This window comes from Aristolochia californica, unplaced genomic scaffold, assembly GCF_029961685.1.
Source record: "Aristolochia californica isolate CCGP_79_NKW_82.1479 unplaced genomic scaffold, dmAriCali1.0.hap1 SCAF_6, whole genome shotgun sequence".
NCBI classification, from domain to species: Eukaryota; Viridiplantae; Streptophyta; class Magnoliopsida; order Piperales; family Aristolochiaceae; genus Aristolochia; species Aristolochia californica.
The window spans coordinates 43618392-43643880 of record NW_027182257.1 but is presented as its reverse complement, the minus strand read 5'-3'; the positions used below and the strand labels follow the sequence as shown (position 1 = coordinate 43643880).

General features: G+C 34.2%; 2 protein-coding genes and 1 pseudogene across 2 annotated transcripts; 1 reads left to right on the top strand and 2 right to left on the bottom strand.

Annotated features, from left to right (window-relative positions):
• Nucleotides 1–9464: 9464 nt before the first annotated feature.
• Nucleotides 9465–11159, top strand: LOC137933980 (cysteine-rich receptor-like protein kinase 10). The gene is made up of 6 exons (XM_068778139.1): nucleotides 9465–9538; nucleotides 9675–9796; nucleotides 9879–10089; nucleotides 10200–10437; nucleotides 10518–10668; nucleotides 10753–11159. The coding sequence occupies exons 2-6, from the start codon at nucleotides 9689–9691 to the stop codon at nucleotides 11095–11097; spliced, it is 1053 nt and encodes a 350-aa protein (XP_068634240.1). The 5' UTR covers nucleotides 9465–9538; nucleotides 9675–9688; the 3' UTR covers nucleotides 11098–11159.
• Nucleotides 11160–14111: 2952 nt separating this feature from the next.
• LOC137935482 (manganese-dependent ADP-ribose/CDP-alcohol diphosphatase-like) lies at nucleotides 14112–21251 on the bottom strand (annotated as a pseudogene).
• A 1226-nt stretch (nucleotides 21252–22477) lies between these two features.
• On the bottom strand, nucleotides 22478–24085 carry LOC137934903 (zeatin O-glucosyltransferase-like). The gene has a single exon (XM_068779487.1). The coding sequence runs from the start codon at nucleotides 24011–24013 to the stop codon at nucleotides 22589–22591; it is 1425 nt and encodes a 474-aa protein (XP_068635588.1). The 5' UTR covers nucleotides 24014–24085; the 3' UTR covers nucleotides 22478–22588.
• Between the last annotated feature and the right edge of the window lie 1404 nt (nucleotides 24086–25489).

Below are 25489 nucleotides of genomic sequence, written 5' to 3'. Positions count from 1 at the left end.
AGTCTTGAATGACTTGAAAAATATGTCGACGTTGTTTAGGGTATAGCCGTTTTTATAAGCAGGCAACTTCTAAACTTAACCCTAGTAGTTTATGTAATTACGATAAAAAATAAAGCACAATTAAGACAATTCTAAAAAAGAAAAAGGGTACATTGGTCAAATAAGTGGAAAAAGTTGGTAGTAGTTCAGTTGGTCCATTTCTAGATAAAATTTAGAAAATATAATTTTAAAGTTAAAGATAATTATTTTGTATTCTTTTGGGTAAATGTGAATTTATTATTTTTTTGGCTGAATCCTAATACACGAAGGGGATTGGTTCAAACAATGTCCAATAAAGTATTTTATGTATTTACTTATTAAAGTATAAGTAATATATACTAATCATAAATTTTTATAAGATGGATGTAATAAATGGTAGGATAACCTCCAACAACTCTTTTGATTTTAAAGTAGAAAATGACTATTGAATTATGTGTTGTCTTCCACTAATTATATTATTGTACCAACAAAAACAACTTAGTGATTCCATATTTTCTTGAGTTCACATTAACTACTAGATTAAATTAACCTAATTAAAATCCAAGACATCACAAAAAAAAAATTATCTTTCAATTTAAACTTGGTTAATTCAAATTTAAATAGTCATAAGACAACCATGCGTTGTTGTCAATTCGATCAATATTACTTTTGAATTTTGAAATCTATATCATTGTTGTTGTGATATTATTTAGGGAATTGTACTAAATTGTCCATTTTTTAAAAATATTATAAAAAATAACCAACTTCCAAACTTAGTATTATAATACCTAAACTTTGATCGATCAAGTGCACATATATACAAACCAAGATTAAATGTCAGTTTTGACTACTTATGTGGTGCCATGTCATCACGCCACAGAAGTAATCAAATGAATTAATGCCATATCACATGACATGTCATCACAACACAACATCGTCATACATGTGTACAACATGTCATAAACGCATCACGTTAACTTAATGACAAATAAGTTTTTTGAAAAATAAAATAATTTTTATTATATTTTTTAAATTTAAAAATATCTTAAATTGATGATGAAAGGTGTTAATTACATTAAAAATTATTTTTAAAAAATTAATATAAAATTTTGATATTTTATTACAATAAAAAGAAGGTAATGAAACACATACCAATAAAAAAGACTTTTAAAAAAAATTATTTTTTAAAATATTTTTTAAAAAATCTTAAATAGGTAACAATATATTTTTAAATAATTAATATATAAATTTTATATTTAATAATATATGTTGCTAATGTTATTATATTTTGGTATCAAAGTTAACTTTCATCTCTCAATTAAAACTTTAGAATTGACATCTTATGATTTGTAGCTATGTAGGTAGCATGTTATTTAAATCAACAACTATGTAGAACAGTTAAAATGTAGATGCTTATATTTTCAAAGAGAAATATACAATAATGTACAAGATTAACAATTAATCATTTGTTGTTCTAAAAAGGAGAAAGGACTTTCTTATCTCACATAATTAAGAGATATTACAAACTTAGATAATGTATACAATTGAGCTTGCACTAGTGACCATCTTGAGAAATCCGAGTCAAGCCTCATTCCCATTGTTAAGGTAATGTAGACGTTCATTCATGAATTCTTGGTTGCATTTATCCATGAGATGTTGTCGATAGGAGAGCACCTACAAAGAGAAACTTAACCCCGCATAGTGTTGTAGACAGAGATAAATTCCAAAGGGAATTTTATTGTATTACCAACATTTTTAAAAATAATAACACAAATAACTAATTTTTCAACTTAATATACACCCAATTTTGACCGGCCAACTGCTCATGTGTATAGACAAAGGTGACACGTAAACTTTGACCGCTTATGTGGTCACACATCATCACATCAACACCCAAAGATTCTAACAACATGTTACCTACCAAGTCATCCTACATATAGGAATCCATGTCATCCAAAGCCATGTAAGCCCTCCACATTTGTTAACTTTTTTCTCCCATTTTCTTCATGATTGATATAGGTTATTTTGTAATAAAAAAATATTTTAAAATATTAATTTGTGGTTTTAAAAAAGCTTACAAATTTCATTTCATTACCTTCACTTTAATACAATAAAAAAGTAAAAAACTTTATTATTAATTATTTTTAAAAAAAATATATGTAATTAGTTCTTTATCAATACCTTAATACTTTAATGTAATTAGTACCTTATTAAAACCTTAATAATTTAATGTAATTATTTAATTTAATAGAATATTTAGTAAAAATGATTTATTTTTTAAAAAAATTGTGGTACAAATTTTTTTCCTTCTTTTTTTTTAATAACAAAATATAAATTTATTATACTAATTATTTAAAAAACTTATTCTTAACTATTTAACAACTTTTATTATCAATTTCAAATATTTTAATTTGAAAAAAATATTTTAGAATTTAAAAATCTAATTTATTGGTACATGTTTTATTACCTTATATTTTAAAATATAAAATATTAATAAAATTTTTAAACATCTTATTTAACTTCTAAAAATTAGAAGATAAATATTTAATTGTTAAAAATATTTTCAAAACTTGAAAATTATTTAAAAATTATTTAAATTATTTAACTATTTGTTAATAGTTTTTATTATTATTTTAGGAAATCTAAAAAATATTTTTAAAATAACATTTTTTAAAAATTATTCGATGATGTGGCATCCTACATGGAGGATGACATGTCGTTAGACTCTTTGGGGTGCTAATGTCGCATGATGAGATGGTACCAGGTAAACGGTCAAAGTTTGCTGGTTACTTTTGATTGTGCACATGTGTAGTTGGTTACTTTTGATTGTGCACATGTGTAGTGAATCGGTAAAAGTTGTATTTGTGATATTAAGGGGGGGTTAGTCAACAAACTTAAAATTTGGAGTTCATTTTTATCTCCTTTTTCAAATTCATTTCATTTATTTACATGAACTTCATCTTCAAACTTGGTGTAGAGTGGACAAGTTCATGTGCAATTGAAAACAGTTTCCAGTGTTAGTGCCCCAAAATGAGAAAAATGTAAAAAAAGTAAAAAATAAGAGAATGAATGAATTTTAACATTATACTTAATTAAAACATAATGCTCAAACTCCAAATTAGGTAAAACAAACATGATTACTGCACGAGTAAGTAATTTAATGTATAATTAAAATATATTAATATTCTAATTAATTAAATTAGATATTATATTATTTAATGATTGCATTTTATTATACATTAATACAATAATTACGTGAGCCAATTAACTGTGCACCTGATTAATTATAAAAAATAACATTAAAAATAAATTAAATAAATATAATAAGTTATGTTATTAGTTTATTAATAACATATTATATACTTTAACATAAAAAGGAATGATTAAACAGGAAAAATTGATCAAATGCTTGATTTAAAAATATTTTAATTATCACTATTAACTCACTAATATAATACACTAATTAAAAATAAATATAATGAATAAATAAATAATTATTTTATTAATAACACAAGATTTATTTTTTACGTGGTATTAATTAATAATATTTTTTCACAAAATTAAAAGTAATTAATTGATCAAATGCATACTTTAACTATATTTTAATTACCAGACGTAAATATCTAGTTTAATATAGTAACAAAATTTATTAAAAATAATAAATAAAACAACATTATTGATGGGGAACACCGGTGTGGTGGATATTCATAACCCAAAATTGTAGAATTTTTTTTTTAATTTTTATGGATGTCGAGAAAGGTTGCTATCTCCTCCCTCATGTTTCTACAAGACCCACAAAGGAAGGGGGATGCCTCTACCTCCCCGGGATTGTATGAAAACAAAAGGGGAGGGCACTTCTCCTTTCCCCTCATATTCCATGAAAACTGAGAGAGGGAAGGTCTCATAATTTTATTTTTCATTCTAAAATTCAAATAAATAAAATGTTAAGATAAGGAAATTCATTAAGGTATATTAACATGGAGGCCATGTTTGTACTTAGGTTCTAATGGTACAACAATATTTGAAAACTACCTAATATTTTGCTTTGTTAATTATAATATAACTTTTTATTTTTACCGAACTCTAAAGAGTATAACTTATGATATTTTTTTCTGAAATTGATCATAGGATCAAGACAATGGAGCACCTATACATGAAATCATCCTTGGGAAAGTTGATTCTTCATAACTCTTAGGAACATCAACAATCTAACAAAAGACTAGTATGCAGATTGGACCAAACTCAAACAATGCAGGGTGGATCCTCAATGCCATAAAAGAATACTTGACATGAGTGTTCAAAGTGAACAAACTGTAAAAGAAGAAGTAAGCTAGGGTGTTAGACACTTTCAAGTTACTGAAAATCCAATTCCAAATTACAAGTCCATATAATTGAAAATTTGTAATCATGCTAATATACAACTTTATCTACATCATTTGAGTTTTCTGTTTGACATTTTATTTGATTACAAATTTATCTATAAGTATAGTAATATATTAGATTCATTATTAATTTTTATTTATTTCCCTATAAGAAGCAATAAGAGGTCCATTTAACTTTCCTAAGAAAATTTTAAAATATTCCTTGTAATTTTCCTGTAAATCACTAATAGTAATAGGATTTTATTTAAATATTTTTTTTGGAAATATGTATCCTAGGAAAATATTTCTAATTTTTCCTAGAATATAAATTTTCAAATAGGGGGCAGTAAGGAGGTCATAGTAAATTTATGGCCATATTCAAAAATTACAAAATAAGCTAGATAATATTTGGGTAAAAAAGATTAATATTAGTATGTTCTAATCCATTATTGAGATTCAATCCCGAACCTCCCTTATCATTCTTTTTATAAAATGTATGCGTAAATTTATATATAATTTATTTGACATATATTTTATATAGAGTATTAAATGTAGGTTAAACACGAACTTGGCTAGTGCTCGAGCTTGAACTCGGTTAAAATTATTAGGCTCGAGGCTAGGGTTGACTTGAGCTTTAATTTGAAATATTTAAATAAAGCTCTGCTTGAACATAGGAAGTTCGGGCTCAGTTCAATTCAATGCTACCCTTATGCCCAATTTTAAATAGAGGTCATACCCAATTTTATGTAGAGGTCATGCCCAATTTTATGTAAAATGTATGCATAATTTTATATACAATTTATTTAACGTGTATTTTTTGAAAAGTTTTAAATGTATATTTGAGCTCGAACTCTAGACATGTAATTTTTTAAAAGTTTTAAATGAATGTTGGAGCTCGAGTTCGACGCGAATTCAGTTAAAATTATTGGGCTCGAGCTCGGCTCAAACTCAGTTAAAATTACTGGGTCGAGTTTGATAACAATTTTACGATCGAGGCAAGGCTGGCTCGAGTTAGAGTTCGAAATATTTAAATTAAACTCGGCTAGAATATACGCATATGCGGGTTGGGGTGGCTTCGAACCGAGCACCGAAATCGGCTCGTTATCTATCGAGCTCGAGCACCGAAATCGGCTCGTTTACTTTAACGAGCCGAGCCCGACCGAAGCCAGGTTCGATTTGTCGGCTCGCGAGCCGGCTCGAGGTGAGTTGGGATCGGAATCGGTATCGGGATTGGGAGCGGGATCTAGAGCGAGGGGGGGGGAATTTTTTCCTCCCCTCGTCACCGCCGAGCCCCTCCTGTCAACTGTTGTCGCCGCCTATACCGTCACGTAGTTGTTCGCCGGCCGCCTCTGTGGCCGTCCGTTCGATTTCTTCCTCTCCTCGCCGTCACCTCTGTTTCCGTCGCCGCCGCTTCAGTCACCGCCGCCTCCATCGCAGCCGTCATCCCTGACGACAGGTCCCCCGACGCCGTAACCCCCTTCCCTCCGCGTCATCTCGGCGGAAAACCATAACCTAAGTTCAAGGGAGAAATTAGGGGAAAAATAATCTCCCCCCTCCCCCGCGCGAAGATGATGTCGCACGTGCAAGATCATAAAGTAAAAAAAAAAAAAAAAAAAACTTTTTCCTTAGACTCTTCCTCATAGTTCTCGAAAAAATTAAAAATAAATTTTATAGAAATAAGTTTCTATAAACTATTAGTGTCTTATGTTTTTTTAAAACATTTTTCTAATTGAAATTTTTTATTACAATCATATAATTTTCTAAGTAAGATTTTCGTACCAAGATGGGGTAGAAAACTGTATAGAAATTTTTTGAATAAGTATTTAACTGTTGATGTTGTAATACTTTTAGCATGAAGCAATTTTCATTGCAATTTTGTGTTTGATATTTTATTTAAATAAAAATTTATCGATTAAGTATAATAATATATTATTTTGATTATTAATTTTTATTTATTTCCTTGGAAGAGGCAATAAAAGGTCCATTTAACTTTCCTAAGAAAATTTTAAAATATTTCTTGTAATTTTTTAATAAGTCACTAATAGCAATAAGATTTTATTTAAAGGTTTTTTTTTGGGAATATGTATCATAGAAAAAATATTTTTAGTTTTTCCTAGAATGTAAATTTTCATTTAGGGGCACTAAGGAGGCCATAATAAATTATGGCCAGATTCAAAAATTACAAAACAAGTTAGACAACAATTGGAGTAAAAAAGATTAATATTGGTGCATTTTAATCCATTATTGAAATTCAATCCTGAACCTCCCCTATCATTATATTTTTTAAAAATGTATGCATAATTTTATATATAATTTATTCAAAGCCACCCCTACGGGCGAGATTATAAACAAGGAAAAAAAAAACTTTTTGTCCCTTCCTAATGGCTCTTAAAGAAATTGAAAAGATATTTTAGTAGAAATATGTTTCTAGAGACTATTAGTGGTTTTTAAAATAAATATTGAAAAGACATTTTTAGTAGAAATATAGGGGCCATTAGTGCCTCTAGTTTTTTTCAAAATATTTTTCTAATTATAAATTCTTTTTAAAAAAATCATATAATTTTTTAAGTAAGATTTTCTTGCCAAGAAGGGTTAGAAAACCATATAGAAAAATTTTGAATAAGTATTTGACAGTTGATGATATAATACTTTGAGCATGAGGCAATTTTCATAGCAATTTTTTGTTTGACATTTTATGTGATTAAAAATTTATCGATAAGTATAATAATATATTAGATTAATTATTAATTTTATTTATTTCCTTAGAAAAGGCAATAAGAGGTCCATTTAACTTTCCTAAGAAAAATTTAAAATATTTCTTATAATTTTCTAGTAAGTCTCTACTAGTAATAGGATTTTATTTAAAGGATTTATAGTTTTTATTTGGGTGATTGTAAATTGATAGTGATATTTCATTTAATTTTGTTGTGTTTTATTATTGTATGGAGTTTATTTATAATGTTATGCAGTATATGGAGTGTTTAGACGATTTTATGGAATGTATAAACAATTTCATGGAGTGCTTATGGAATGTATAAACAATTTTATGAAATGTATAGACAATTTTATGGAGTGTTTATGCAGGTATTATATATATTGATTATGCCCAATTTTAAGTAGAGGTCATGCCGAATTTTATACAAGTATTATATATGTAGATTATGCTCAATTTAAGTACAGGTTATGGCCAATCTTATACATGTATTATATATATATATAGGTTATGCCCAATTTTATGTAGAGGTTATGTCCAATTTTATGTAAAATATATGCATAATTTTATATATATTTTATTCGATATATATTTTTTAAAAAATTTTAAATATATATTGAGGCTCGAGGTCGGCTCGAACTCGTTGAGTTCGAGCTGGATAACAATTTTAGGTTAATACGAGTTTGGCTTGAAACTAGGTCCAAAATATTTAAATCAAGATATGCTGGAAATTCGGTCCGAAATATTTAAATAAAGCTAGGCGCAGGCTCTGACGCGGCTAGTTAGGGGTTAAGCTCGGCTCGATGACGAGAAATGTGCGAACGAAGCTCCTTGGAGTTTGGACCCGGCCAATCACCTAACAGAAATGAAACCCGATTTCTGCCAGGTGATTAAGTGGATCATGGAAGAAAAGTCTACACCCGTCCCGATCCGGATTCCTGTCAGATGCTAATGCTTCAACGGAAGTCTTTAGCACGGCGGGAAAAACCAGTCCTGGAAACAGCTGCGAAGAGAGTGATGACGGAAGAATTTGGAGTTTTATTCCATGACCTGTTCGTGAAGAACGAAAAGCTTCGATCGAAGCTCTCTCCTCATAATTACACGCGACGAACTTCCACGTTTGCTGAACGGCGAAGGAGACGACAATGGCTGTAGGGCATTTTCCTCTGAGAACTTTCCAAATATCATTTCTTTGTTCCTTGCTTCTCCTTCTCATGTTTGGGCCAGCAACAATTTTATGTTGTTCATATTTGCACGGGATCGTCTAATTTCACGGTTAATAGCACATTCCAGACGAATCTCAACCTTCTCCTCCCGGCACTGTCCTCCAACACTTCCAGAACCGGCTTCTACAACACCACGATCGGGAGGTCCCCAGATAGAATCCACAGCCTTGTGCTCTGCAGAGGCGACATTAGCTCTACCTCCTGTGAAGCTTGCGTGAACGAAGCGAGCCAAGCCGTGACGCAAAAATGTCCCCGCAGCAAAGGGGCTGCAATTTGGTACTACCTGTGTTTCTTGCGTTACTCGGACCATGACTTCTTTTCTTCTTTGGATCCTTCGGAGTCGATCCAGTGGAATTATATGTGGGATTCTACAAACACGACGAATCCTACTTTGTTTAATGAGCTCTTAGGGAATTTAATCAATCGTCTCGTTTTACAAGCGGTGGATGATCCTTCCGGCCGTTTGTTTGCGAGCGACCAAGTTGGTTTTACTGCTGTTCAGACGATCTATGGGCTTGCTCAATGTACCAGATATTTGTCCAGAGATGATTGCAGAAGGTGCCTGCAAATAGTAGTCAGTCAAATTCCGAAGTGTTGTGAGAACAGGCAGGGTGTCCTAGTTATAGGTTTTAGTTGTCAGTTGAGGTATGAAGTCTATCGTTTCTTTGAAGCGTCACAGCTGGTGGCGCCTGCTCCGGCTACCACGCCTCTTCAGCCGTCTCCTCCCTTACCGACGCCCCCTGGTGAAGCTCAAAACTTTCTGCTTTATGTTACGTTTTCTGCCGGAATTAATTGCCAAGTATCTCGAGTCACATACCGTAGAAAGTATATGAAAAGATTTTGAATAAATATTTTACAATTGATGTTGGCAATTTTGTATTTGATATTTTATTTTATTAAAAATTTATTGGATAAATATGATAATGTATGAGATTGATTCTTAATTTCTATTTATTTCCGTAGAAAAGATATTTAATTTTCCTTGAAAAATTTTAAAAAAATTTCATGTAATTTCCTAAAAAGTCACTAATAGGATTCAATCGGTTTGAGAATATCTTTCTTTCAAAACTGAAGAAAATCTTCAACAAATGCAGGCAAGAAGAATTCTTCCCGGACTGTTATTCTCATTGTGGTTCCGATAGTTGGCTTAATTGCTGCAGTTATTATTATTTCCACGATATGTGTATGTTTACCCAAGAAAACAGCGAGAGGTGCAGCAGGTAATGTAGTCATCATTTTGGTTAAGCTTATCAAGGTCACCCATTTCTTCTGAGAAGTGCATAGCTGTTACTTGTAGCCTACAGTTTATCTGTAAATCTGATTGGAATGTGAACTGACTACAAGCTAATTGTGTAGATGAATCCGAAATCATGGATGTTGAGTCCTTGAAATACTCCTTGGCATCAATTAGAGCTGCAACAGATCACTTCTCTGATGAGAATAAGCTCGGAGAAGGTGGATTCGGTTCAGTCTACAAGGTGGGGGTTGCTTGTTATTGAAAAACTGAATAAATTCTGGCACAATCATGTTTCCTCTCATTTGTTTTGCATCTAATTGCAGGGTATGTTGCCTGACGGAGAAGAAGTAGCTGTGAAGAGGCTCGCAGGGCACTCCCGGCAAGGCAGTCAAGAATTTAAGAATGAGGTTTCCTTGATCGCTAAACTTCAACACAGGAACCTTGTGAGGCTCCTGGGCTGGTGTGCAGAGGAAGGCGAAAAGATACTCATTTACGAGTTTGTGCCCAATAAAAGCCTTGACAAGTTTCTATTTTGTTTGAACCTATATTCTTACTCTACAGCATAATATTTCCATCTGAACTGTATGTTTCAAACGCTTAGTCCTGCGATTTACCAACACTTGCTAGTATTCACCAATTGACAGATTCAAGCAAACGGGGGCAGTTAGATTGGCAAAGGCGCTATAAGATAACTGAAGGGATTGCTCGAGGCCTACTCTATCTTCATGAGGACTCCCGTCTCCGGGTTGTTCATCGAGATCTCAAATCTGGGAATGTTTTGCTCGACCTAGAGATGAATCCTAAAATTTCTGATTTTGGCATAGCAAGGATTTTTGGACCTGACCAGACCCATGAAAGTACTGGTCAAATTGCTGGGACTTTGTAGGTTTTCTGAATCCCTCTGCTTCTTGTGTGAGTTTTGAGTTGCTGAAAATGCTCTACTGATGATGATGACTTTGCAGAGGATACATGGCCCCTGAGTATGCAATGCATGGGTTATTTTCAGCTAAATCAGACGTTTACAGTTTTGGAGTTCTAGTTTTGGAGATAATATCAGGTAGAAAGACCAACAGCCTTCAACAATCTGAGAGTGTAGAGGACCTCCCCAACCGAGTAAGTCATTATTGAGTAAATGACACTGTAATAAGCGTCGCAGAGACTATTTCCAAAGTCACTAAGTTCTTCTGAATTTTATAGGCCTGGAAGCATTGGAACAATGGGACAGTTGAAGAGATGCTGGATCCGACAGTGAGGGATAGCTGCTCCCCTAATGAAGTTATAAGGTGCGTCCATATTGCTCTATTATGTGTCCAAGACGATCCAGGGGATCGCCCTGCCATGTCTTCTGTGGTTCTAATGCTTAACAGCTCTGTAACACTTTCAACTCCATCGACACCAGCATTTTTTCTGAGGAGTGGAACAATGTCTGCTATGCCTGGCATAGGATTTGATTCACAAGTGATTCAGACTGATCCATCTATGGGCAAACAGACACAGTTGTCTGTGAATGAAGTGTCAATTACCGAGCTTAGCCCTAGATAATCCCATCAGGGAAGGTTCTGTTTGCTTAGATTAACTACAGCTCATTTCGGAGAGGAAATATTTATATATGTGTGTGTACACTGAACAGTTTGTATTGCTCATTCAGGTCTTTTTGTTTGCATTTTAACTCTCTTCCATCGATTTACGGAATACTTCTGTTTTTGTTGCAGACTGAAAGGGAGAATTAATATCGCAAAAATGCCTACATATATGTGATGTTTAAACTAATATCTACGTGCTCATGCAAAATATAAAAATTATCAGAGTTGCTAACATATGTTAGATTTAATTAGTATAAGAAGGTGACACGTAAACTTTGACCATTTATGTGGTCACACATCATCACATCAACACCCAAAGATTCTAACAACATGTTACTTACCAAGTCATCCTACATGTAGGAATCCATGTCATCCAATGCCACGTAAGCCCTTCATATTTGTTTACCTTTTTTCCCATTTTCTTTTCATGATTGATTTAGGTTATTTTGTAATTAAAAATATTTTAAAAACATTAATTTTTTGTTTTAAAAAGGCTTACAAGTTTCATTTCATTACCTTCACTTTAATATAATAAAAATGTAAACAAATTATTAATATTTTTTTTTAAATATGTAATTAGTTCCTTATCAATACCTTAATGTAATTAGTACCTTATTAATACCTTAATACTTTAATGTAATTATTTTACTTAAATATATTATTTAATTTAATAGAATATTTAGTAAAAATAATTTATTTTAATTTTTTTGTGGTACAAATTTTCTTCCTTCTTTTTTTTATAATAACAAAATATAAATTTATTATACTAATTAATTTAAAAAACTTATTCTTAACTATTTAATACCTTTTATTATCAATTTCAAATATTTTAATATGAAAAAATATTTTAGAGTTTAAAAATCTAATTTATCGGTTCAGGTTTTATTACCTTATATTTTAAAATATAAAAAATTAATACAAATTTTAAACATCTTATTTAACTCATAAGAATTAGAAGATATTTAATATTATTTTAAAAAAAATTCAAAACTTGAAAAATATTTTTAAAATATTTAAAATATTTAAATATTTATTTAAAAGGTTTTTTTTTTTTTTTTAGGAAATCTAAAAAACTATTTTTTAAATAACATTTAAAAAAAAATTATTCGATGATGTGGCATCCTACATGGAGGATGACATGTCATTAGACTCTTTGGGGTGCTGATGTCCCATGATGATATGGTACCACGTAAACGGTCAAAGTTTACTTGTTAGTTTTGATTGTACATATGTGTAGTTAACCGATAAAAGTTGTATTTGTGATATTAAGGAGGGGTAAGTTAACAAACTTAAAATATGAAGTTCATCTTCATCTTTTTCTTCAAATTTATTACATTCATCTACATGAACTTCATCTTCGAACGTGGTGTAGAGTGGACGAGTTCATGTGCATTGGAAAACAATTTCCAGTGTTAGTGCCCCAAAATGAGAAAAAATATAAAAAACAAGAGAAAGAATAAATTATAACAGTATACTTAATTAAAACATAATACTAAAACCCCAAATTAGGTCAAACAAACATGATTATTGTATGGAATAAGTAATTTTTATGTATAATTAAAATATATTAATATACAAGTTAATTAAATTAAATATTATATTATTTAATGATTGCATTTTAGTGTACATTAATAAAGTGATTACGTGAGCCAATTAAATGTGCACCTGATTAATTATAAAAAAAAAGCTTTAAAAATAACATAAAAGAATATAATAAGTTCAGTTACTAATTTATTAATAACATATTATATACTTTAACATAAAAAGGAATGATTAAACAGAAAAAAATTGATCAAATGCTAACTTTAACACACTATATATTTTTACGTATTATTAACTAATAATATTTTTTAGTTAAATTTAAAACCTTATAAAATTGGATTAATTAAACCAAAATAATTGATCGAATGCTTGATTTAAAAATATTTTTATTATCAATATTAAATAACTAATATAATACACTAATTAAAAATATATAATGAATAAATAAAAAAATTTGATTAATAACACAAAATTTATTTTTTATGTGGTATTAATTAATAATATTTTTTCACAAAATTAAAAGTAATTAATTGATCAAATGCATACTTTAACTATATTTTAATTACCAGTATTAAATATCTAGTTTAATATAGTAATAAAATTTAATAAAAATAATAAGTAAAACAACATGATTGATGGGGGATATTTATAACACCCGTATGGTGGATATTTATAACACAGAATTGCAGAAATTTTTTTATTTTTTATGGCAATTGAGAAAGGTTGTTATCTCCTCCTCATGTTTCTACAAGTCCCACAAAGGAAAGGGGATGTCTCTACCTCCCCAGGATTGTATGTAAACAAAAGGGCAGGGCACTGCTCCTTTCCCCTCATCTTCCATGAAAACTGAGGGAGGGAAGGTCTCATAATTTTATTTTCCATTCTAAAATGCAAATAAATAAAATGTTAAGATAAGGAAATTCATTAAGGTATATTAACCCGGAAGCCATGCTTGTGGTTCTAATGGTACAACAGTATCTGAAAACTACCTAATATTTTTCTTTGTTAATTATAATATAACTTTTTATTTTTACCAAACTCTAATGAGTATAACTTATGATATTTTTTCTGAAATTGATCATAGGATCAAGACAATGGAGCACATAAACATGAAATCATCTCTAGGAAAGTTGATTCTTCATAACTCATAGGAACATCAATAATCTCACAAAAGACCAGCATGCACATTGGACCAAACTCAAACAATGCAGGGTGGATCCTCAATGCCATAAAAGAATACTTGTCATGAGTGTTCAAAGTGAACAAACTGTAAAAGAAGAAGTAAACTAGGGTGTTGACACTTTCAAGTTACTGAAAATCCAATTCCAAATTACAAGTCCATATAATTGAATTTTTTTAATCATGCTAATATACAACTTTATCTACATCATTTGAACAAGAAAAGGGAGAATTTACTTGCAGATAGGTCTCTCATAAAGTAAAAACCATTTCAATACTAGCCATCCGTTTGACGCCTAAAAGAAAAATTCAGTTCCACATGCCCGAATGCATTTGTCCCTGGAGGACATTCAAGAGCTGCTTCAAGCACCCAATGTTGAATCCCATGCAAATCCATGGAGTAGCTACCTTTATGATCATGGCCAACAAAATATGCCTTCACACAGTCGTATCTGTGTGTTAACTCCATCACTTCATCATAATTCCAAAATAGTGCTTAAGGGGAATTATGGTTTCAAAAATATTATTTATAAAATAAAATTACCATGATATTTGAGGCGTGGGGCCCACTTCTAGATGTTTTGTCATTGAATTTTTCAGTACAGGGAATAATGGCCAGCACATCCCCCTTGTAGAGGTAGATTCATTGGGTGCATTGACTGGACACATCCCTTGGGCATAAGGAGATGTATCTCTCTTGAGGGGATGTATCTCTCCTTAGGGGATGTAGCTCTCCTTAGAGGATGTATCTCTCCTAAGGGGATGTATCTTTCTGAATAGTCATTAGTTCCACACCCTTTGGAAATCTATAAATTCCTTCATGGTCTTACAAGTAAGGTTAAGGCAATTTGCACAGCCAGTCTGGCTGAACGGGAGCAATCTTATCACTTGTAAACGAATTATAAAAGGTTATCTTGTGCACTTCAAGTTCTATTTATATTCTTCAAGATGAATGGCATGCTCTCTTTATTCTTATTATTTCAATTCTATGATATATGTATGACTTTCATGATAATGGAATTATGGAGGATTTAATATCTATTTCTATGATTTTTATTTTATTATTATTAGACATAAATTCTAACAAATACAAGTCAATAATGCCTCTGCTGGTATCATAGAGATAGATTCTAATTTTCTATATTTTTTCCATATTTGTTTGGATTTTTTGGCTATTTGTTTGTGAATGGAAATAAGCCTAGTTTAGGCTTATTAGGTTCTGGCGCCGCAGGTGGGCCTGCTGGTGCGGGCTTGTCAATGTACAGGCTTGTGCAGTCCGGGTCGGTAATGACCCAGAACCATGAACCAAATCGAGTTTTGCTAATATAATGAGTCAGAATGTGTTTTAAGAGTTGTTTTGACCTAGAATTTCATTTTTAATGGAATTTCTATGTTATTTGGAATTTATTTGGCTATTTGAGATCCAAGACTATAGGTATGAAGATTTATATGTTGATATTTTATAAATAGTTCATATCTAATTTCTTTAGTTGTTGTTTAATTATTTCTTTGCTATAATTGCTTGAAGTATTTATAATTTGTCTTATTGCATGCCTGTTATATATTTATGTATTTTAAAGTGAAAATTAATTTAATTATATAATTTACAAAATCCCCCAAGGGTAATGCGAGTTTTATAATTAGATTAGTATATTGTAAATTAATTCATATGAATCCCCAAAGGGTAAGTATGAATTAATTTATTTGTTTGTTTGTTTGTTTGTTTGTGATATTGTTGTTTGTTTATTATGTGTGGAATGATTTGCCTAGTAACTCTCATGAATCCCCAAAGGGTAAGTGGGAGTACTAGATGGCTGAGATGATTGTATAAATTATGTATGTTCTCCCAAATATTAAAATATTTTCTGGATGATAGGAATATCCAGTAGTGAACATAATTTTGCTGAGTCCCTAAAGAAAAATATACTTGATGGGACTAATTATGTGAACTGGTCACAACGGGTTGACTTAATGCTACAAGGCTATAGGTTTGATAAGATTATCAGAGTGGATACTCCTCAAAGACCTTCCCGAAGAAACTACCCCGATAATCTGAAACAGTATAAGGACCTTTGAAAATTCAAGGAGTGGGATGATGCTAATGAAATTTCTAGGTCACATATTCTTGGGGTTCTAAGTGAGACTCTCTTGATGACTTATTTTCATGTCCCCACTACAAAAGAGATTCTCAACCAAATTGAGGCTAAATATAGAAAAAAATCGTCTACTCACAACAATAACTTATGGCTAAAGTTCATTCGTGCCAAATGCGCATAAAATGCTGATGTGAGAAAACATGTAAATGACATGCTTGCCATGGCAGATGAGTTACAGTATCATGGTAGACCAATGGATGAAGAAACTAAAGTGGTCACCATTATCAACTCTTTACCCAAATCTCTCAAATATATTTAAGATTTTTATTCTTTGTCCAAGACAAAGTGGACTATATTTGATTTGGTTAATATGATCAACCACCAGTCCAAAAGACTCAATCCAAGTATTGAGTTAGATAAACCTTCACCTAGCGCTAATGTAGTTTTGAAGCCGAAGAAGAAGAATTTTAAGAAGAAGGGAAAGAACTTTCAATTTCAAAACTTCAAGGACAAAAAGGTCAATCAACAAAGGGTTGAAGTACATGCAAATCAACTTGTTTGCTTCTTTTGTAATAAGCCAGGACATATAAAGAAGTATTGTAGGGCTTTGAAAACCATGCAAGAAAGGCAATAGGAGAACACTAGTGAGTCCTTATCTCTTGAAACTTGTACTATTTATATCAAGCCTTTTAGTTGGTGGGCTGATTCTAGTGCAACTGTTCATGTATCGAATGAGTTGCAGGGCTTCAAGGAGCTAAGAAAGATTGAGGACAAAACAAACTTTATCTACATGGAAAATGATGAAAAGGCCATTGTGGAAGGCGTGGGAACTTACCGGCTAAAGCTTGTTGATAACAAGTTTTTTATTTAGAAGATTGTCTTTATGCTCCTTCTATGAGAAGGAGTCTATTATCTGTATCTTGTCTTGAGAAACTTGGATTTACATTTTAATTTGGAAGTGGAAATTTTCTTATGTTACAAGATGATAAAGTTATTTTGAGAGGTTTTCAAAATTCTGGTCTATATCAATTGCAACTTAGTGGAAATATGGTGTTCAATGTTTCTACTTCTTCAGATATTAAAGAAAATGAATTGTATTTGTGGCATTTACGACTAGGGCATATAAACAAGGATAGAATTACAAGACTTGTGACACAAGGATTATTGAAAAATCTTTCACATAATGATTTTCCTATTTGTGAGTGTTGTATATATGGGAAAATGACAAAGATACCCTTTCCATCCAAAGGCTCAAGAAGTTCTCATGTTTTGAATATTATTCATTTTGATATATGTGGACCTATGAATGTGAATACTCGTAATGGTCATTCGTATTTTATCACATATATAGATGATTTCTCAAGATATGTATTTACTGCATAGAAAAAATGAGGCGATAGATTATTTCAAAACCTTCAAATTGGAGGTAGAAAATGCCACAGGAAGGAAGATCAAAACATTGCACACCGATAGAGGTGGAGAGTATTGTTCGGAGTTATTCTCTGAATTTTGCAAGTCAAACGGGATTATCCATATGTTTAGCATGCCTTGTACACCTGAACAAAGTGGTACTATTGAAAGAAGAAATCGAACCTTACTAGAGATGGTAAGATCTATGATGGCACTTGTAAATTTGCCAATATCCTTTTGGGGTGAGGCACTATTGACAACTACTTATATCTCAAATAAAGTGCCTTCAAAGTCGGTTGAGAAAACACCTTATGAGGTATAGTCAGGCAAAACTCCTAGTCTTAACCATTTTAAAGTATGAGGATGTGTTGCTCATGCTTTAAAACTTGATCCTAAGGACAAATTGAAGACTAAGACTCGAAGATATTTATTCATTGGGTACTCTGAACATTTGAAAGGATATAAATTATATGATCCTAAGGAGAAGGTGATTATTGAAAGTAGATATGTAAAATTCATTGAGGATAAATTTGATTGTGATGAAGATTTAGATACGAAGTCTCACTTGGAAGAAAATGTTGAAATGTCTTCTTCTGAATATCCTTCTAATATAGAGAATTCCACCCAAACAGATATTCGAAGAGGGACTAAAGAAAGAAAACCTAGTCAACTCCTATCATCTTCAGATTTTTATACCTATGCTGGAGAAACTTAAGAAAGAACAAGGTTGAATGAAGATGTTACTAATCCTGACACTTATGAGGAAGCACTCTTTTATGTAGATTCCGACAAGTGGAAGTCGACAATGGAAGAAGAGATGGACTCTATGTATAAAAATGAAGTTTGGAAACTTGTTGATCCTCCTACATCGTTTATGCCCATTAAGTGCAAGTGGATTTTTATAAGGAAGAGAAATGTTGAAGGTAAAGTTGAAAGATTCAAAGGTCGTCTTGTTGCCAAGGGTTTTACTCAACAATACAGGATTGATTATGATGAAACATTCGCTCTTGTTACAAGAATATAGTCTATTCGAGCTCTCCTAGCATTGGTTGCATATTAAAATCGTTTTTCTATATGGAAATTTGGATGAGGAGATTTATATGAAACAACCACGTGGATTTGTTAGACCTGGGATTGAAGCAAAGGTATGTAAGTTGGACAAGTCTATTTATGGTTTGAAACAAGCCTCAAGATTATGGAATATCAAGTTTAATGAAGCAATTACAGTGTATGATTTTACTCAGAATCCAGAAGATTATTGTGTTTATATCAAAAAAGTGGGAGATTGCATTGCCTTTCTTACTTTATACGTAGATGATATTTTATTAGCCGGGAATGATATTCAGTTACTCCAAGGTATAAAGACATGGTTATTTTAGACATTTGATATGAAACACATTGGGGAAGCTTCTTATATTCTTGGCATTAAAATTATACGGGATAGAGTTTTGTGAAAATTGAGTTTGTCTCAAGAGAAGTATATCGACACTCTTTTGGATCGGTTTCACATGTTCAACTATATACAAGGTAAAGTACCTTCTGATAGCACTAAAAAGATGAGTTAGGTGGATCTTGCTTTCGCCTCTACTGTGGGGAGTTTTATGTATGCTCTTATATGTACAAGACCTGATCTTGCTTATGCTATTGGGATTCTTAGCCGGTTTCAAGCTAATCCAGGTTTCACTCACTGGAAAGGGGTAAAATGGATAATGCGCTATCTAAAACAAACAAAGTCATATGTTTTGACTTATCAAACGGACAAGTTGTAATTGGTTGGTTATTCCGACTCAGATTATCAAGGATGTATTGATACCCGAAAGTCTACTTCTGGTTTTATCTTTATGTTTGGCGGAGGTGTCATTTCTTGGAAAAGCAAGAAGCAAGACTGTGTCGCGCAATCAACCATGGAGACAGAATATGTGGCTATGAACTTAGCTACAAGGGAGGTTGTCTATCTTCGCAAATTCTTGCGAAGTCTTCTAGTGGTAGACTATGTGGAGCGACCTATTCCTCTCTTTTGTGATAACGCATCTGCTATTGCTATCACGAAAGATCTGAAGTGTCACTCCAAGGCTAAACATATCGAAGGAAAATACAACTACATACGAGACATACTGAGGAAGGAGCAAGTTGTTATTTATAAGATATCTTCTCTGGATAACTTAGCTGATCCACTAACCAAGTGTCTTCCCGTGACCAGTTTCACTTTCCATGTGGGGAACATGGGTTTGATTTGTTAATAATTGATGAGACCAAGTGGGAGAACATTGTTTTGTATGCATTGTGGTCTCAATGATTTGTAATACTATGTACGTCATGACATTGTAATTTATATTCCATGGAATGATTTTGAAAGAATGCATATGCTTTTGTGTGATAATATAAGTACTCAGTGTATGCCTTGAGATTCAGCTTCCTTATTAGGTATACACTTGGAGTTCAAGTCCGAGTATGCTATGAATGGAGACCGCTCAACTGGCAAATTTGACAAGTATGGATTTGGTTTATTCCCCAACCTTGGATATCTAAGATATATATTGTGTAGGCCCGGGTTAACTACATATGTATATTAAAGTGTTTAAGGTAATGCCTATGGTCATGGTATGGTTTTATGTGTCAAGATTGATTTTTCATGTTTTTTCGAAAATCGAAATTTGAAATGGATTTGAAACCAAGTGGGAGTTTGTTGGAATTAAGGTTTCAAATATATTATTATAAAATAAAATTACCATGATATTAGAGGTGTGGGGCCCACTTCTAGATGTTTTGTCATTGAATGTTTAGTACAGGGAATAATGGCCAGCACATCCCCCTGTAGAGGTAGATTCATTGGGTACATTGACTGGACACATCCCTTGGGCATAAGGAGATGTATATCTCTTCAGGGGATGTATCTCTCCTAAGGGGTTGTATCTTTCTAAATAATCATTAGTGTCACACCCTTTGGAAATCTATAAATTCCTCCATGGTCTTACAAGTAAGGCTAAGGCTATTTGTACACCCAGTCTAGCTGAACGGGAGCAAGCTTATCACTTGTAAAACGAATTATAAAAAGGTTATCTTGTGTACTTCAAGTTCTATTTATATTCTTCAAGATGAAAGGTATGCTCTCTTTATTCTTATTATTTCAATTCTATGATATATCTATGGCTTTCATGATAATGGAATTATGGAGGATTTAATATTTATTTCTATGATGTTTATTTTATTATTATTAGACATCAAGTCTAACACTTGCAGGATACCCTCATGCCACAACAATTGTTTCTTCCCAACAACTCCATTGAACATAAGGTACCTTCTTTCAAGCTCTACTAGCCCTACAAGACTGTTCTTGTCATTGTTTGGGTTCTTGGTTTGTAAAATTTGCATTGCCTCTAATGCATTTGGGTGATCCTCCGGCCAACCAATAACACTAATGTCATAAGCATTAAGTACTATAAATCTGTACTCTGGTGATGGAGTAAAATCATAATAGGCTCAGCCATGGAGTGTATCTGGTGATGGAGTAAAATCATAATAGGCTCCCCCATGGAGTGAAGGCAACTTCAGCACTTCCAACAAAGTTTCACGAGGAAGGTTGTAAAGACAGTGGTTGCCTAGCATGTGGTAAATAGGCCTTTGGAAATAGTTGAATTCAGTGATGACTTTTTGTATAGGTGATCGAGATTCTGATTTCGAACAAAACCCATCAATAATGTCACCAAAATTAACACAGAATTTCAGCTTCCCATATGGTGGATATTTATAACACCCGAATCTCCTCACTACATAGCAAAATCATTCCATAGCACTTCAACAAATTTCAATAATATTCTAAAATATTTCAAAATTAATCAAACTATTTCCATTGAAGAAGCACTAAACAATGCTAAAACACACACATCCAGTCCAAATTCACCGAACACCCCCAGTAGAGCCTTATATAACTTCGTAGTCACTACGAACTGTACCTCATCAAAGATGGAGGTTGGGTTTTGTTGGCTAATGGATGTCGGTGTAGGCGACTCAGCCTTGTTTGAATTGGACTAAATACCCCAAAATCTAAAACCTAACCCTAACCCTAAACCCTAGTCCTTAAAACCCCTAAAAGTCTCAAACCCTTAACCCTTAACCCTAAACCCTATCACCCCAAAATCAAGAACCCTAAATTTATTTGAAAAAAACCCCTAAACCCTTAAATACCAAGCACTAAACCCTAACCCTAATCGCGAAATTAAACCCTATAAAGACGAAATTGAACCATAAATACCATAAACCCTAACCCTAAATCCCCAAATTACGCACAAAAATTTAAATTAAATCAAATACATCACTAAATTAATCGGGGAAAAATTAGGGTTTAGGCTTACCTTTTGAAATTTTGGGAAAATTGAAGGCGAAGGGTGAAATCGAAGTTGAATGGGGAAATCAAAGCCGAAATGTTAAAAATCGAAGAAAATCAAAATCAAAATGGGGGAAATTGAACGAAATCGGGAGGTATTTTGGGAGAAAAGAGAGTAGCGATAGGGAAAAGGGAGTGGGAGGCCGAGAGGGAGAAGAGAGGGAGAAGTGAGGGAGGTCGAGAGGGATAAGAGAGAGGAGAAGCGAGCGGGACGCCAAGAGGGATAAGAGAGAGGGAGAAGTGAGTCAGAGGCCTAGAGGGAGAGCAATTGTGAGGGAGAGAGAGGGAGGCCGAGAGGACGTTTGCAACGAGAGGGAGAACGGAGAACGGAGATGGAGGCCGAGAGAGAAAGGAAAAAAAATTCGGAGGAAGAAGTGACAAGAGAAGGAGGAGACTGAGAGAGGGAGGGTGCGGGAGAGAGACAGAACAAAAAATAATTGACGAGAGTTCAAAGCGCAGCGCCCGCTTCATCCGGATGATTCACAATATACTGCGGAAACCGAATTCCCAAAATTAAACAATAGAGATGATTTTCGGATTCATGATTCATCAACATAAATTGAACATTGGTCCTCCACTAATGACGTGAGGTGATGAACTGAATATTCCGACTGAAGTTCATCTTGTGTCAACATCAAGTTGACTAAGCCCCCCTTAAGTTCATTATTTGTGTTATTATAAAATAAAATAAAATAAAATAAAAAAGAGAGGTAGAGTAAAATTCTCAATTCCAAAATGGTACTTTATTCTCGAGTATTTGTGCAGGAAATCCCATAGACCAAGCCGACGGTCGACCGGATCCAATGTTTTTACTGATACAGGCTGCATATTTGAGCTCTCTAGCGAGAGATGTGGGCGATGAAGGAAGACAGAGCCGTAGCAGAACTTCCACCTTCTGCAAGCGACCCACGAACAGCCACGCTGAGTTCCGCCGCTCTCTTCCTCATCTCTTTCCCCTCCTCGGTTTCCATCAACCTCCTCACTGCCGCCTCGATATCACCAGCCGGCACCACCTGATCCCACCGTGCCCAGTCACGCACCGAGACTCCCATCTTGAGAACGTCGGTCAGCAGCATGGCGTTTCTCGGCTGGTCCGAGGCCATCGGCCATGCCACCACCGGGACACCCATGCTTATGCTCTCCATACTAGAGTTCCACCCGCAGTGGGTCATGAACCCTCCCGTCGATGGGTGCGCCAAGATCCCAACCTGCGGAGCCCAGTCTCTAATGATCATCCCCATACCTTCGGCGGTCCCATCGAAATCGTCCGGAAGATTGCACAGTTTTCCTTCGTCCTTGAAGATATCTCCTCTGTCCGCCTCTCTCAAAACCCAGAGGAACCTCTGGTTGCTACCCTTCAATCCCATGGCCAGCTCCTTGATCTGTTCGTCGCTTACCGACGACATAGTCCCGAACGAGATATAAATAACGGACTTGCGCGGCTGCATGTCTAACCATTCCATGCACTTGTGTCGTGAGTGTGAGATGTTCTTCTCGATGGCGATCGAGTTCAATGGACCGATTGTCCATGTTTTCAGTGCGCCTGCGGCACGGAACGGCGGTTGGGTCAAACAGTCGTGGAATTCGCCTTCGATAGCGTAGCAGGTATTGTAGAGTTCCCCTACGTCGAACTGAAAATAATTCACTTGCCTTTCGATCAGTTCCAGGAAAGTATCAGTGAAGCAGGTTTTGAGGGGTGGTGAAGGTGAGGACAGATAAATCTGCTTCAGTTTCTGTGGTATATCTAGTTTCTCTACCGGCATCGAATCCAAGAAGAAGCAGAAGTAGGCGAAGGCGGAGACGCTGTGAAACACATACGCTTCCGCGTTGGGAAGGTCGACAGTATCCTCGGCGATGAACGACATGACCGAGTCATGTATGACTGCGACTCGCTGTCCGCTGGCGCAAAGAGAGCGGAGGAGACCAAGAAGAGGCTGGCGGAGGTCAATCACCGCCGCGTCGAAGGTGGCTTGGAGGTGCGCAGGGAATTTCAGAGTCGCCGAAGGGTCAGGCGGCGGTGTAGAGATTTCAGGGAAAGGAAGATCGTGGAAATGGATTTTGGAAACAGACGATGGGTCCCAGCCATGTACGCGAACCCTGGCTTGGCGATTGTGGGTGCCGGAGCAGGCGAAATGGACATGGACGCCGGCGGAGGAGACGAGACGGGAGAGGTTGATGAGTTGGTTGAGATGGCCTTGAGCAGGTAAAGGGACCATGAGGACCACCACCTTAGGTGGCGCTTCTTCGTTTGCAGAGCTCTCCATGGCTAAGCTTTGCAATGCAGGGCAGACAGACCATGGGAAAAGAGGCCTTTTTGTAGGAGAGACACAGAGCTTTGGATACTGTTCATTTTTATTATATTTCTCGTGTTCTTGTCTCCTTTTGTATGACCATAACTTACTAGCCACAACGACTTGGAAATCATAGATCTGTAATAATAATAATCATAAAAAAATGGGAGAAGACAAAAAAAAAAAAGTTGAAGTACCATCCATGTTGGCTAGACTTGACCGCCGCCAAGTCTTAAAATATTAAAAAAATACTAATAATTAACCATCAAATTTTAATTTAATGACCCAACTTTTATTTTTTTCTTATCAATTTATCTTAATTTTTTTTATAATAATATTGAAAACAAAGAAAAAGTGTGACACGTCTTTTCCACGGTGAAATGTTCTTGCCATTTACTGCTTGATTGCTTCAGTGCCGGAAAGAATCCTTCGGCCATTCCAATCATTCGCTTTAGTTTATCACCGAAATCCCAGGCTTGCTTCACTGTTTTTTTTTCCATTTTATTATAATCATCGATAACGTCACCAATGGATTTAATAGAAATTTTCGGTGGCTAGAGTTGCAGAGATTTGCTCTCTATCTACTCGACGTATTTCCTTAATGGGGATTAACCACTCAACCTAGATGAGAGTATCATTTTTTACTGGTTAACTTTGCCTTAAACGGAGGAAAAGCCGCGGCTGCGGACGAATGGAAGAGCAACCAGAAAGTCGTAGCAAACAAAAAACTGTTTCAGATCACCATGTGGAGCTGTTTGTCGATGCGTACCAGCTTCTTTCAGAACGTGGTTGTTTGAAAGCCTGGAACTGATTAAACAGTCGAGGAGTTGGGTTAGAGAGTTGCTGCTTAGGCCGGCAGATGTCCCGGTCAATCTGTTTCTGGGAAAGAGTACAAGAATTGATGACTCCAGATGTGGCGAAGGTCATCATCCTCTACTATTCATCATCCATATTGTTCGTATCTGGGATAAGGCTGGGGTTGAGAGGCTGCATTACTGATTCAGGATTGAGGATGCTGATGCTTTTGTAGCTACCCAAATTCCAAAGCATTTAATGGCTTTTTTTGTTTTTTACTCTAATTGAACAGCTTCTGGCCCTTTTCTCCTGCTCTTTGTGTTGCTGATGGATCAAAGATGATCACAGTTATTTACGCAGACTTGTCTAACAGTAGATGGGGAGAGGAGAGAGCATATTTTGCCTGGTTTTACTGGGGCGGATGCTAATTGCTGGGTTCCATTTTTGAACAGATCAAACCCAATCCAAAAAGGTAAACTAGTTACTGGGTGTCAACTGAGATTTCTTTCTATTTAATTCACTGGGCAACGTGACTTATACAGGTATGGCATCTGCGAGCAAGAAAAAGCAGGAACTGGCCGAAGAACCGAAGAACAAACAGAAAAGGACAGCAAACAGAACCTTTTTTTCCAGATCACCGTCTGGAACTGTTTG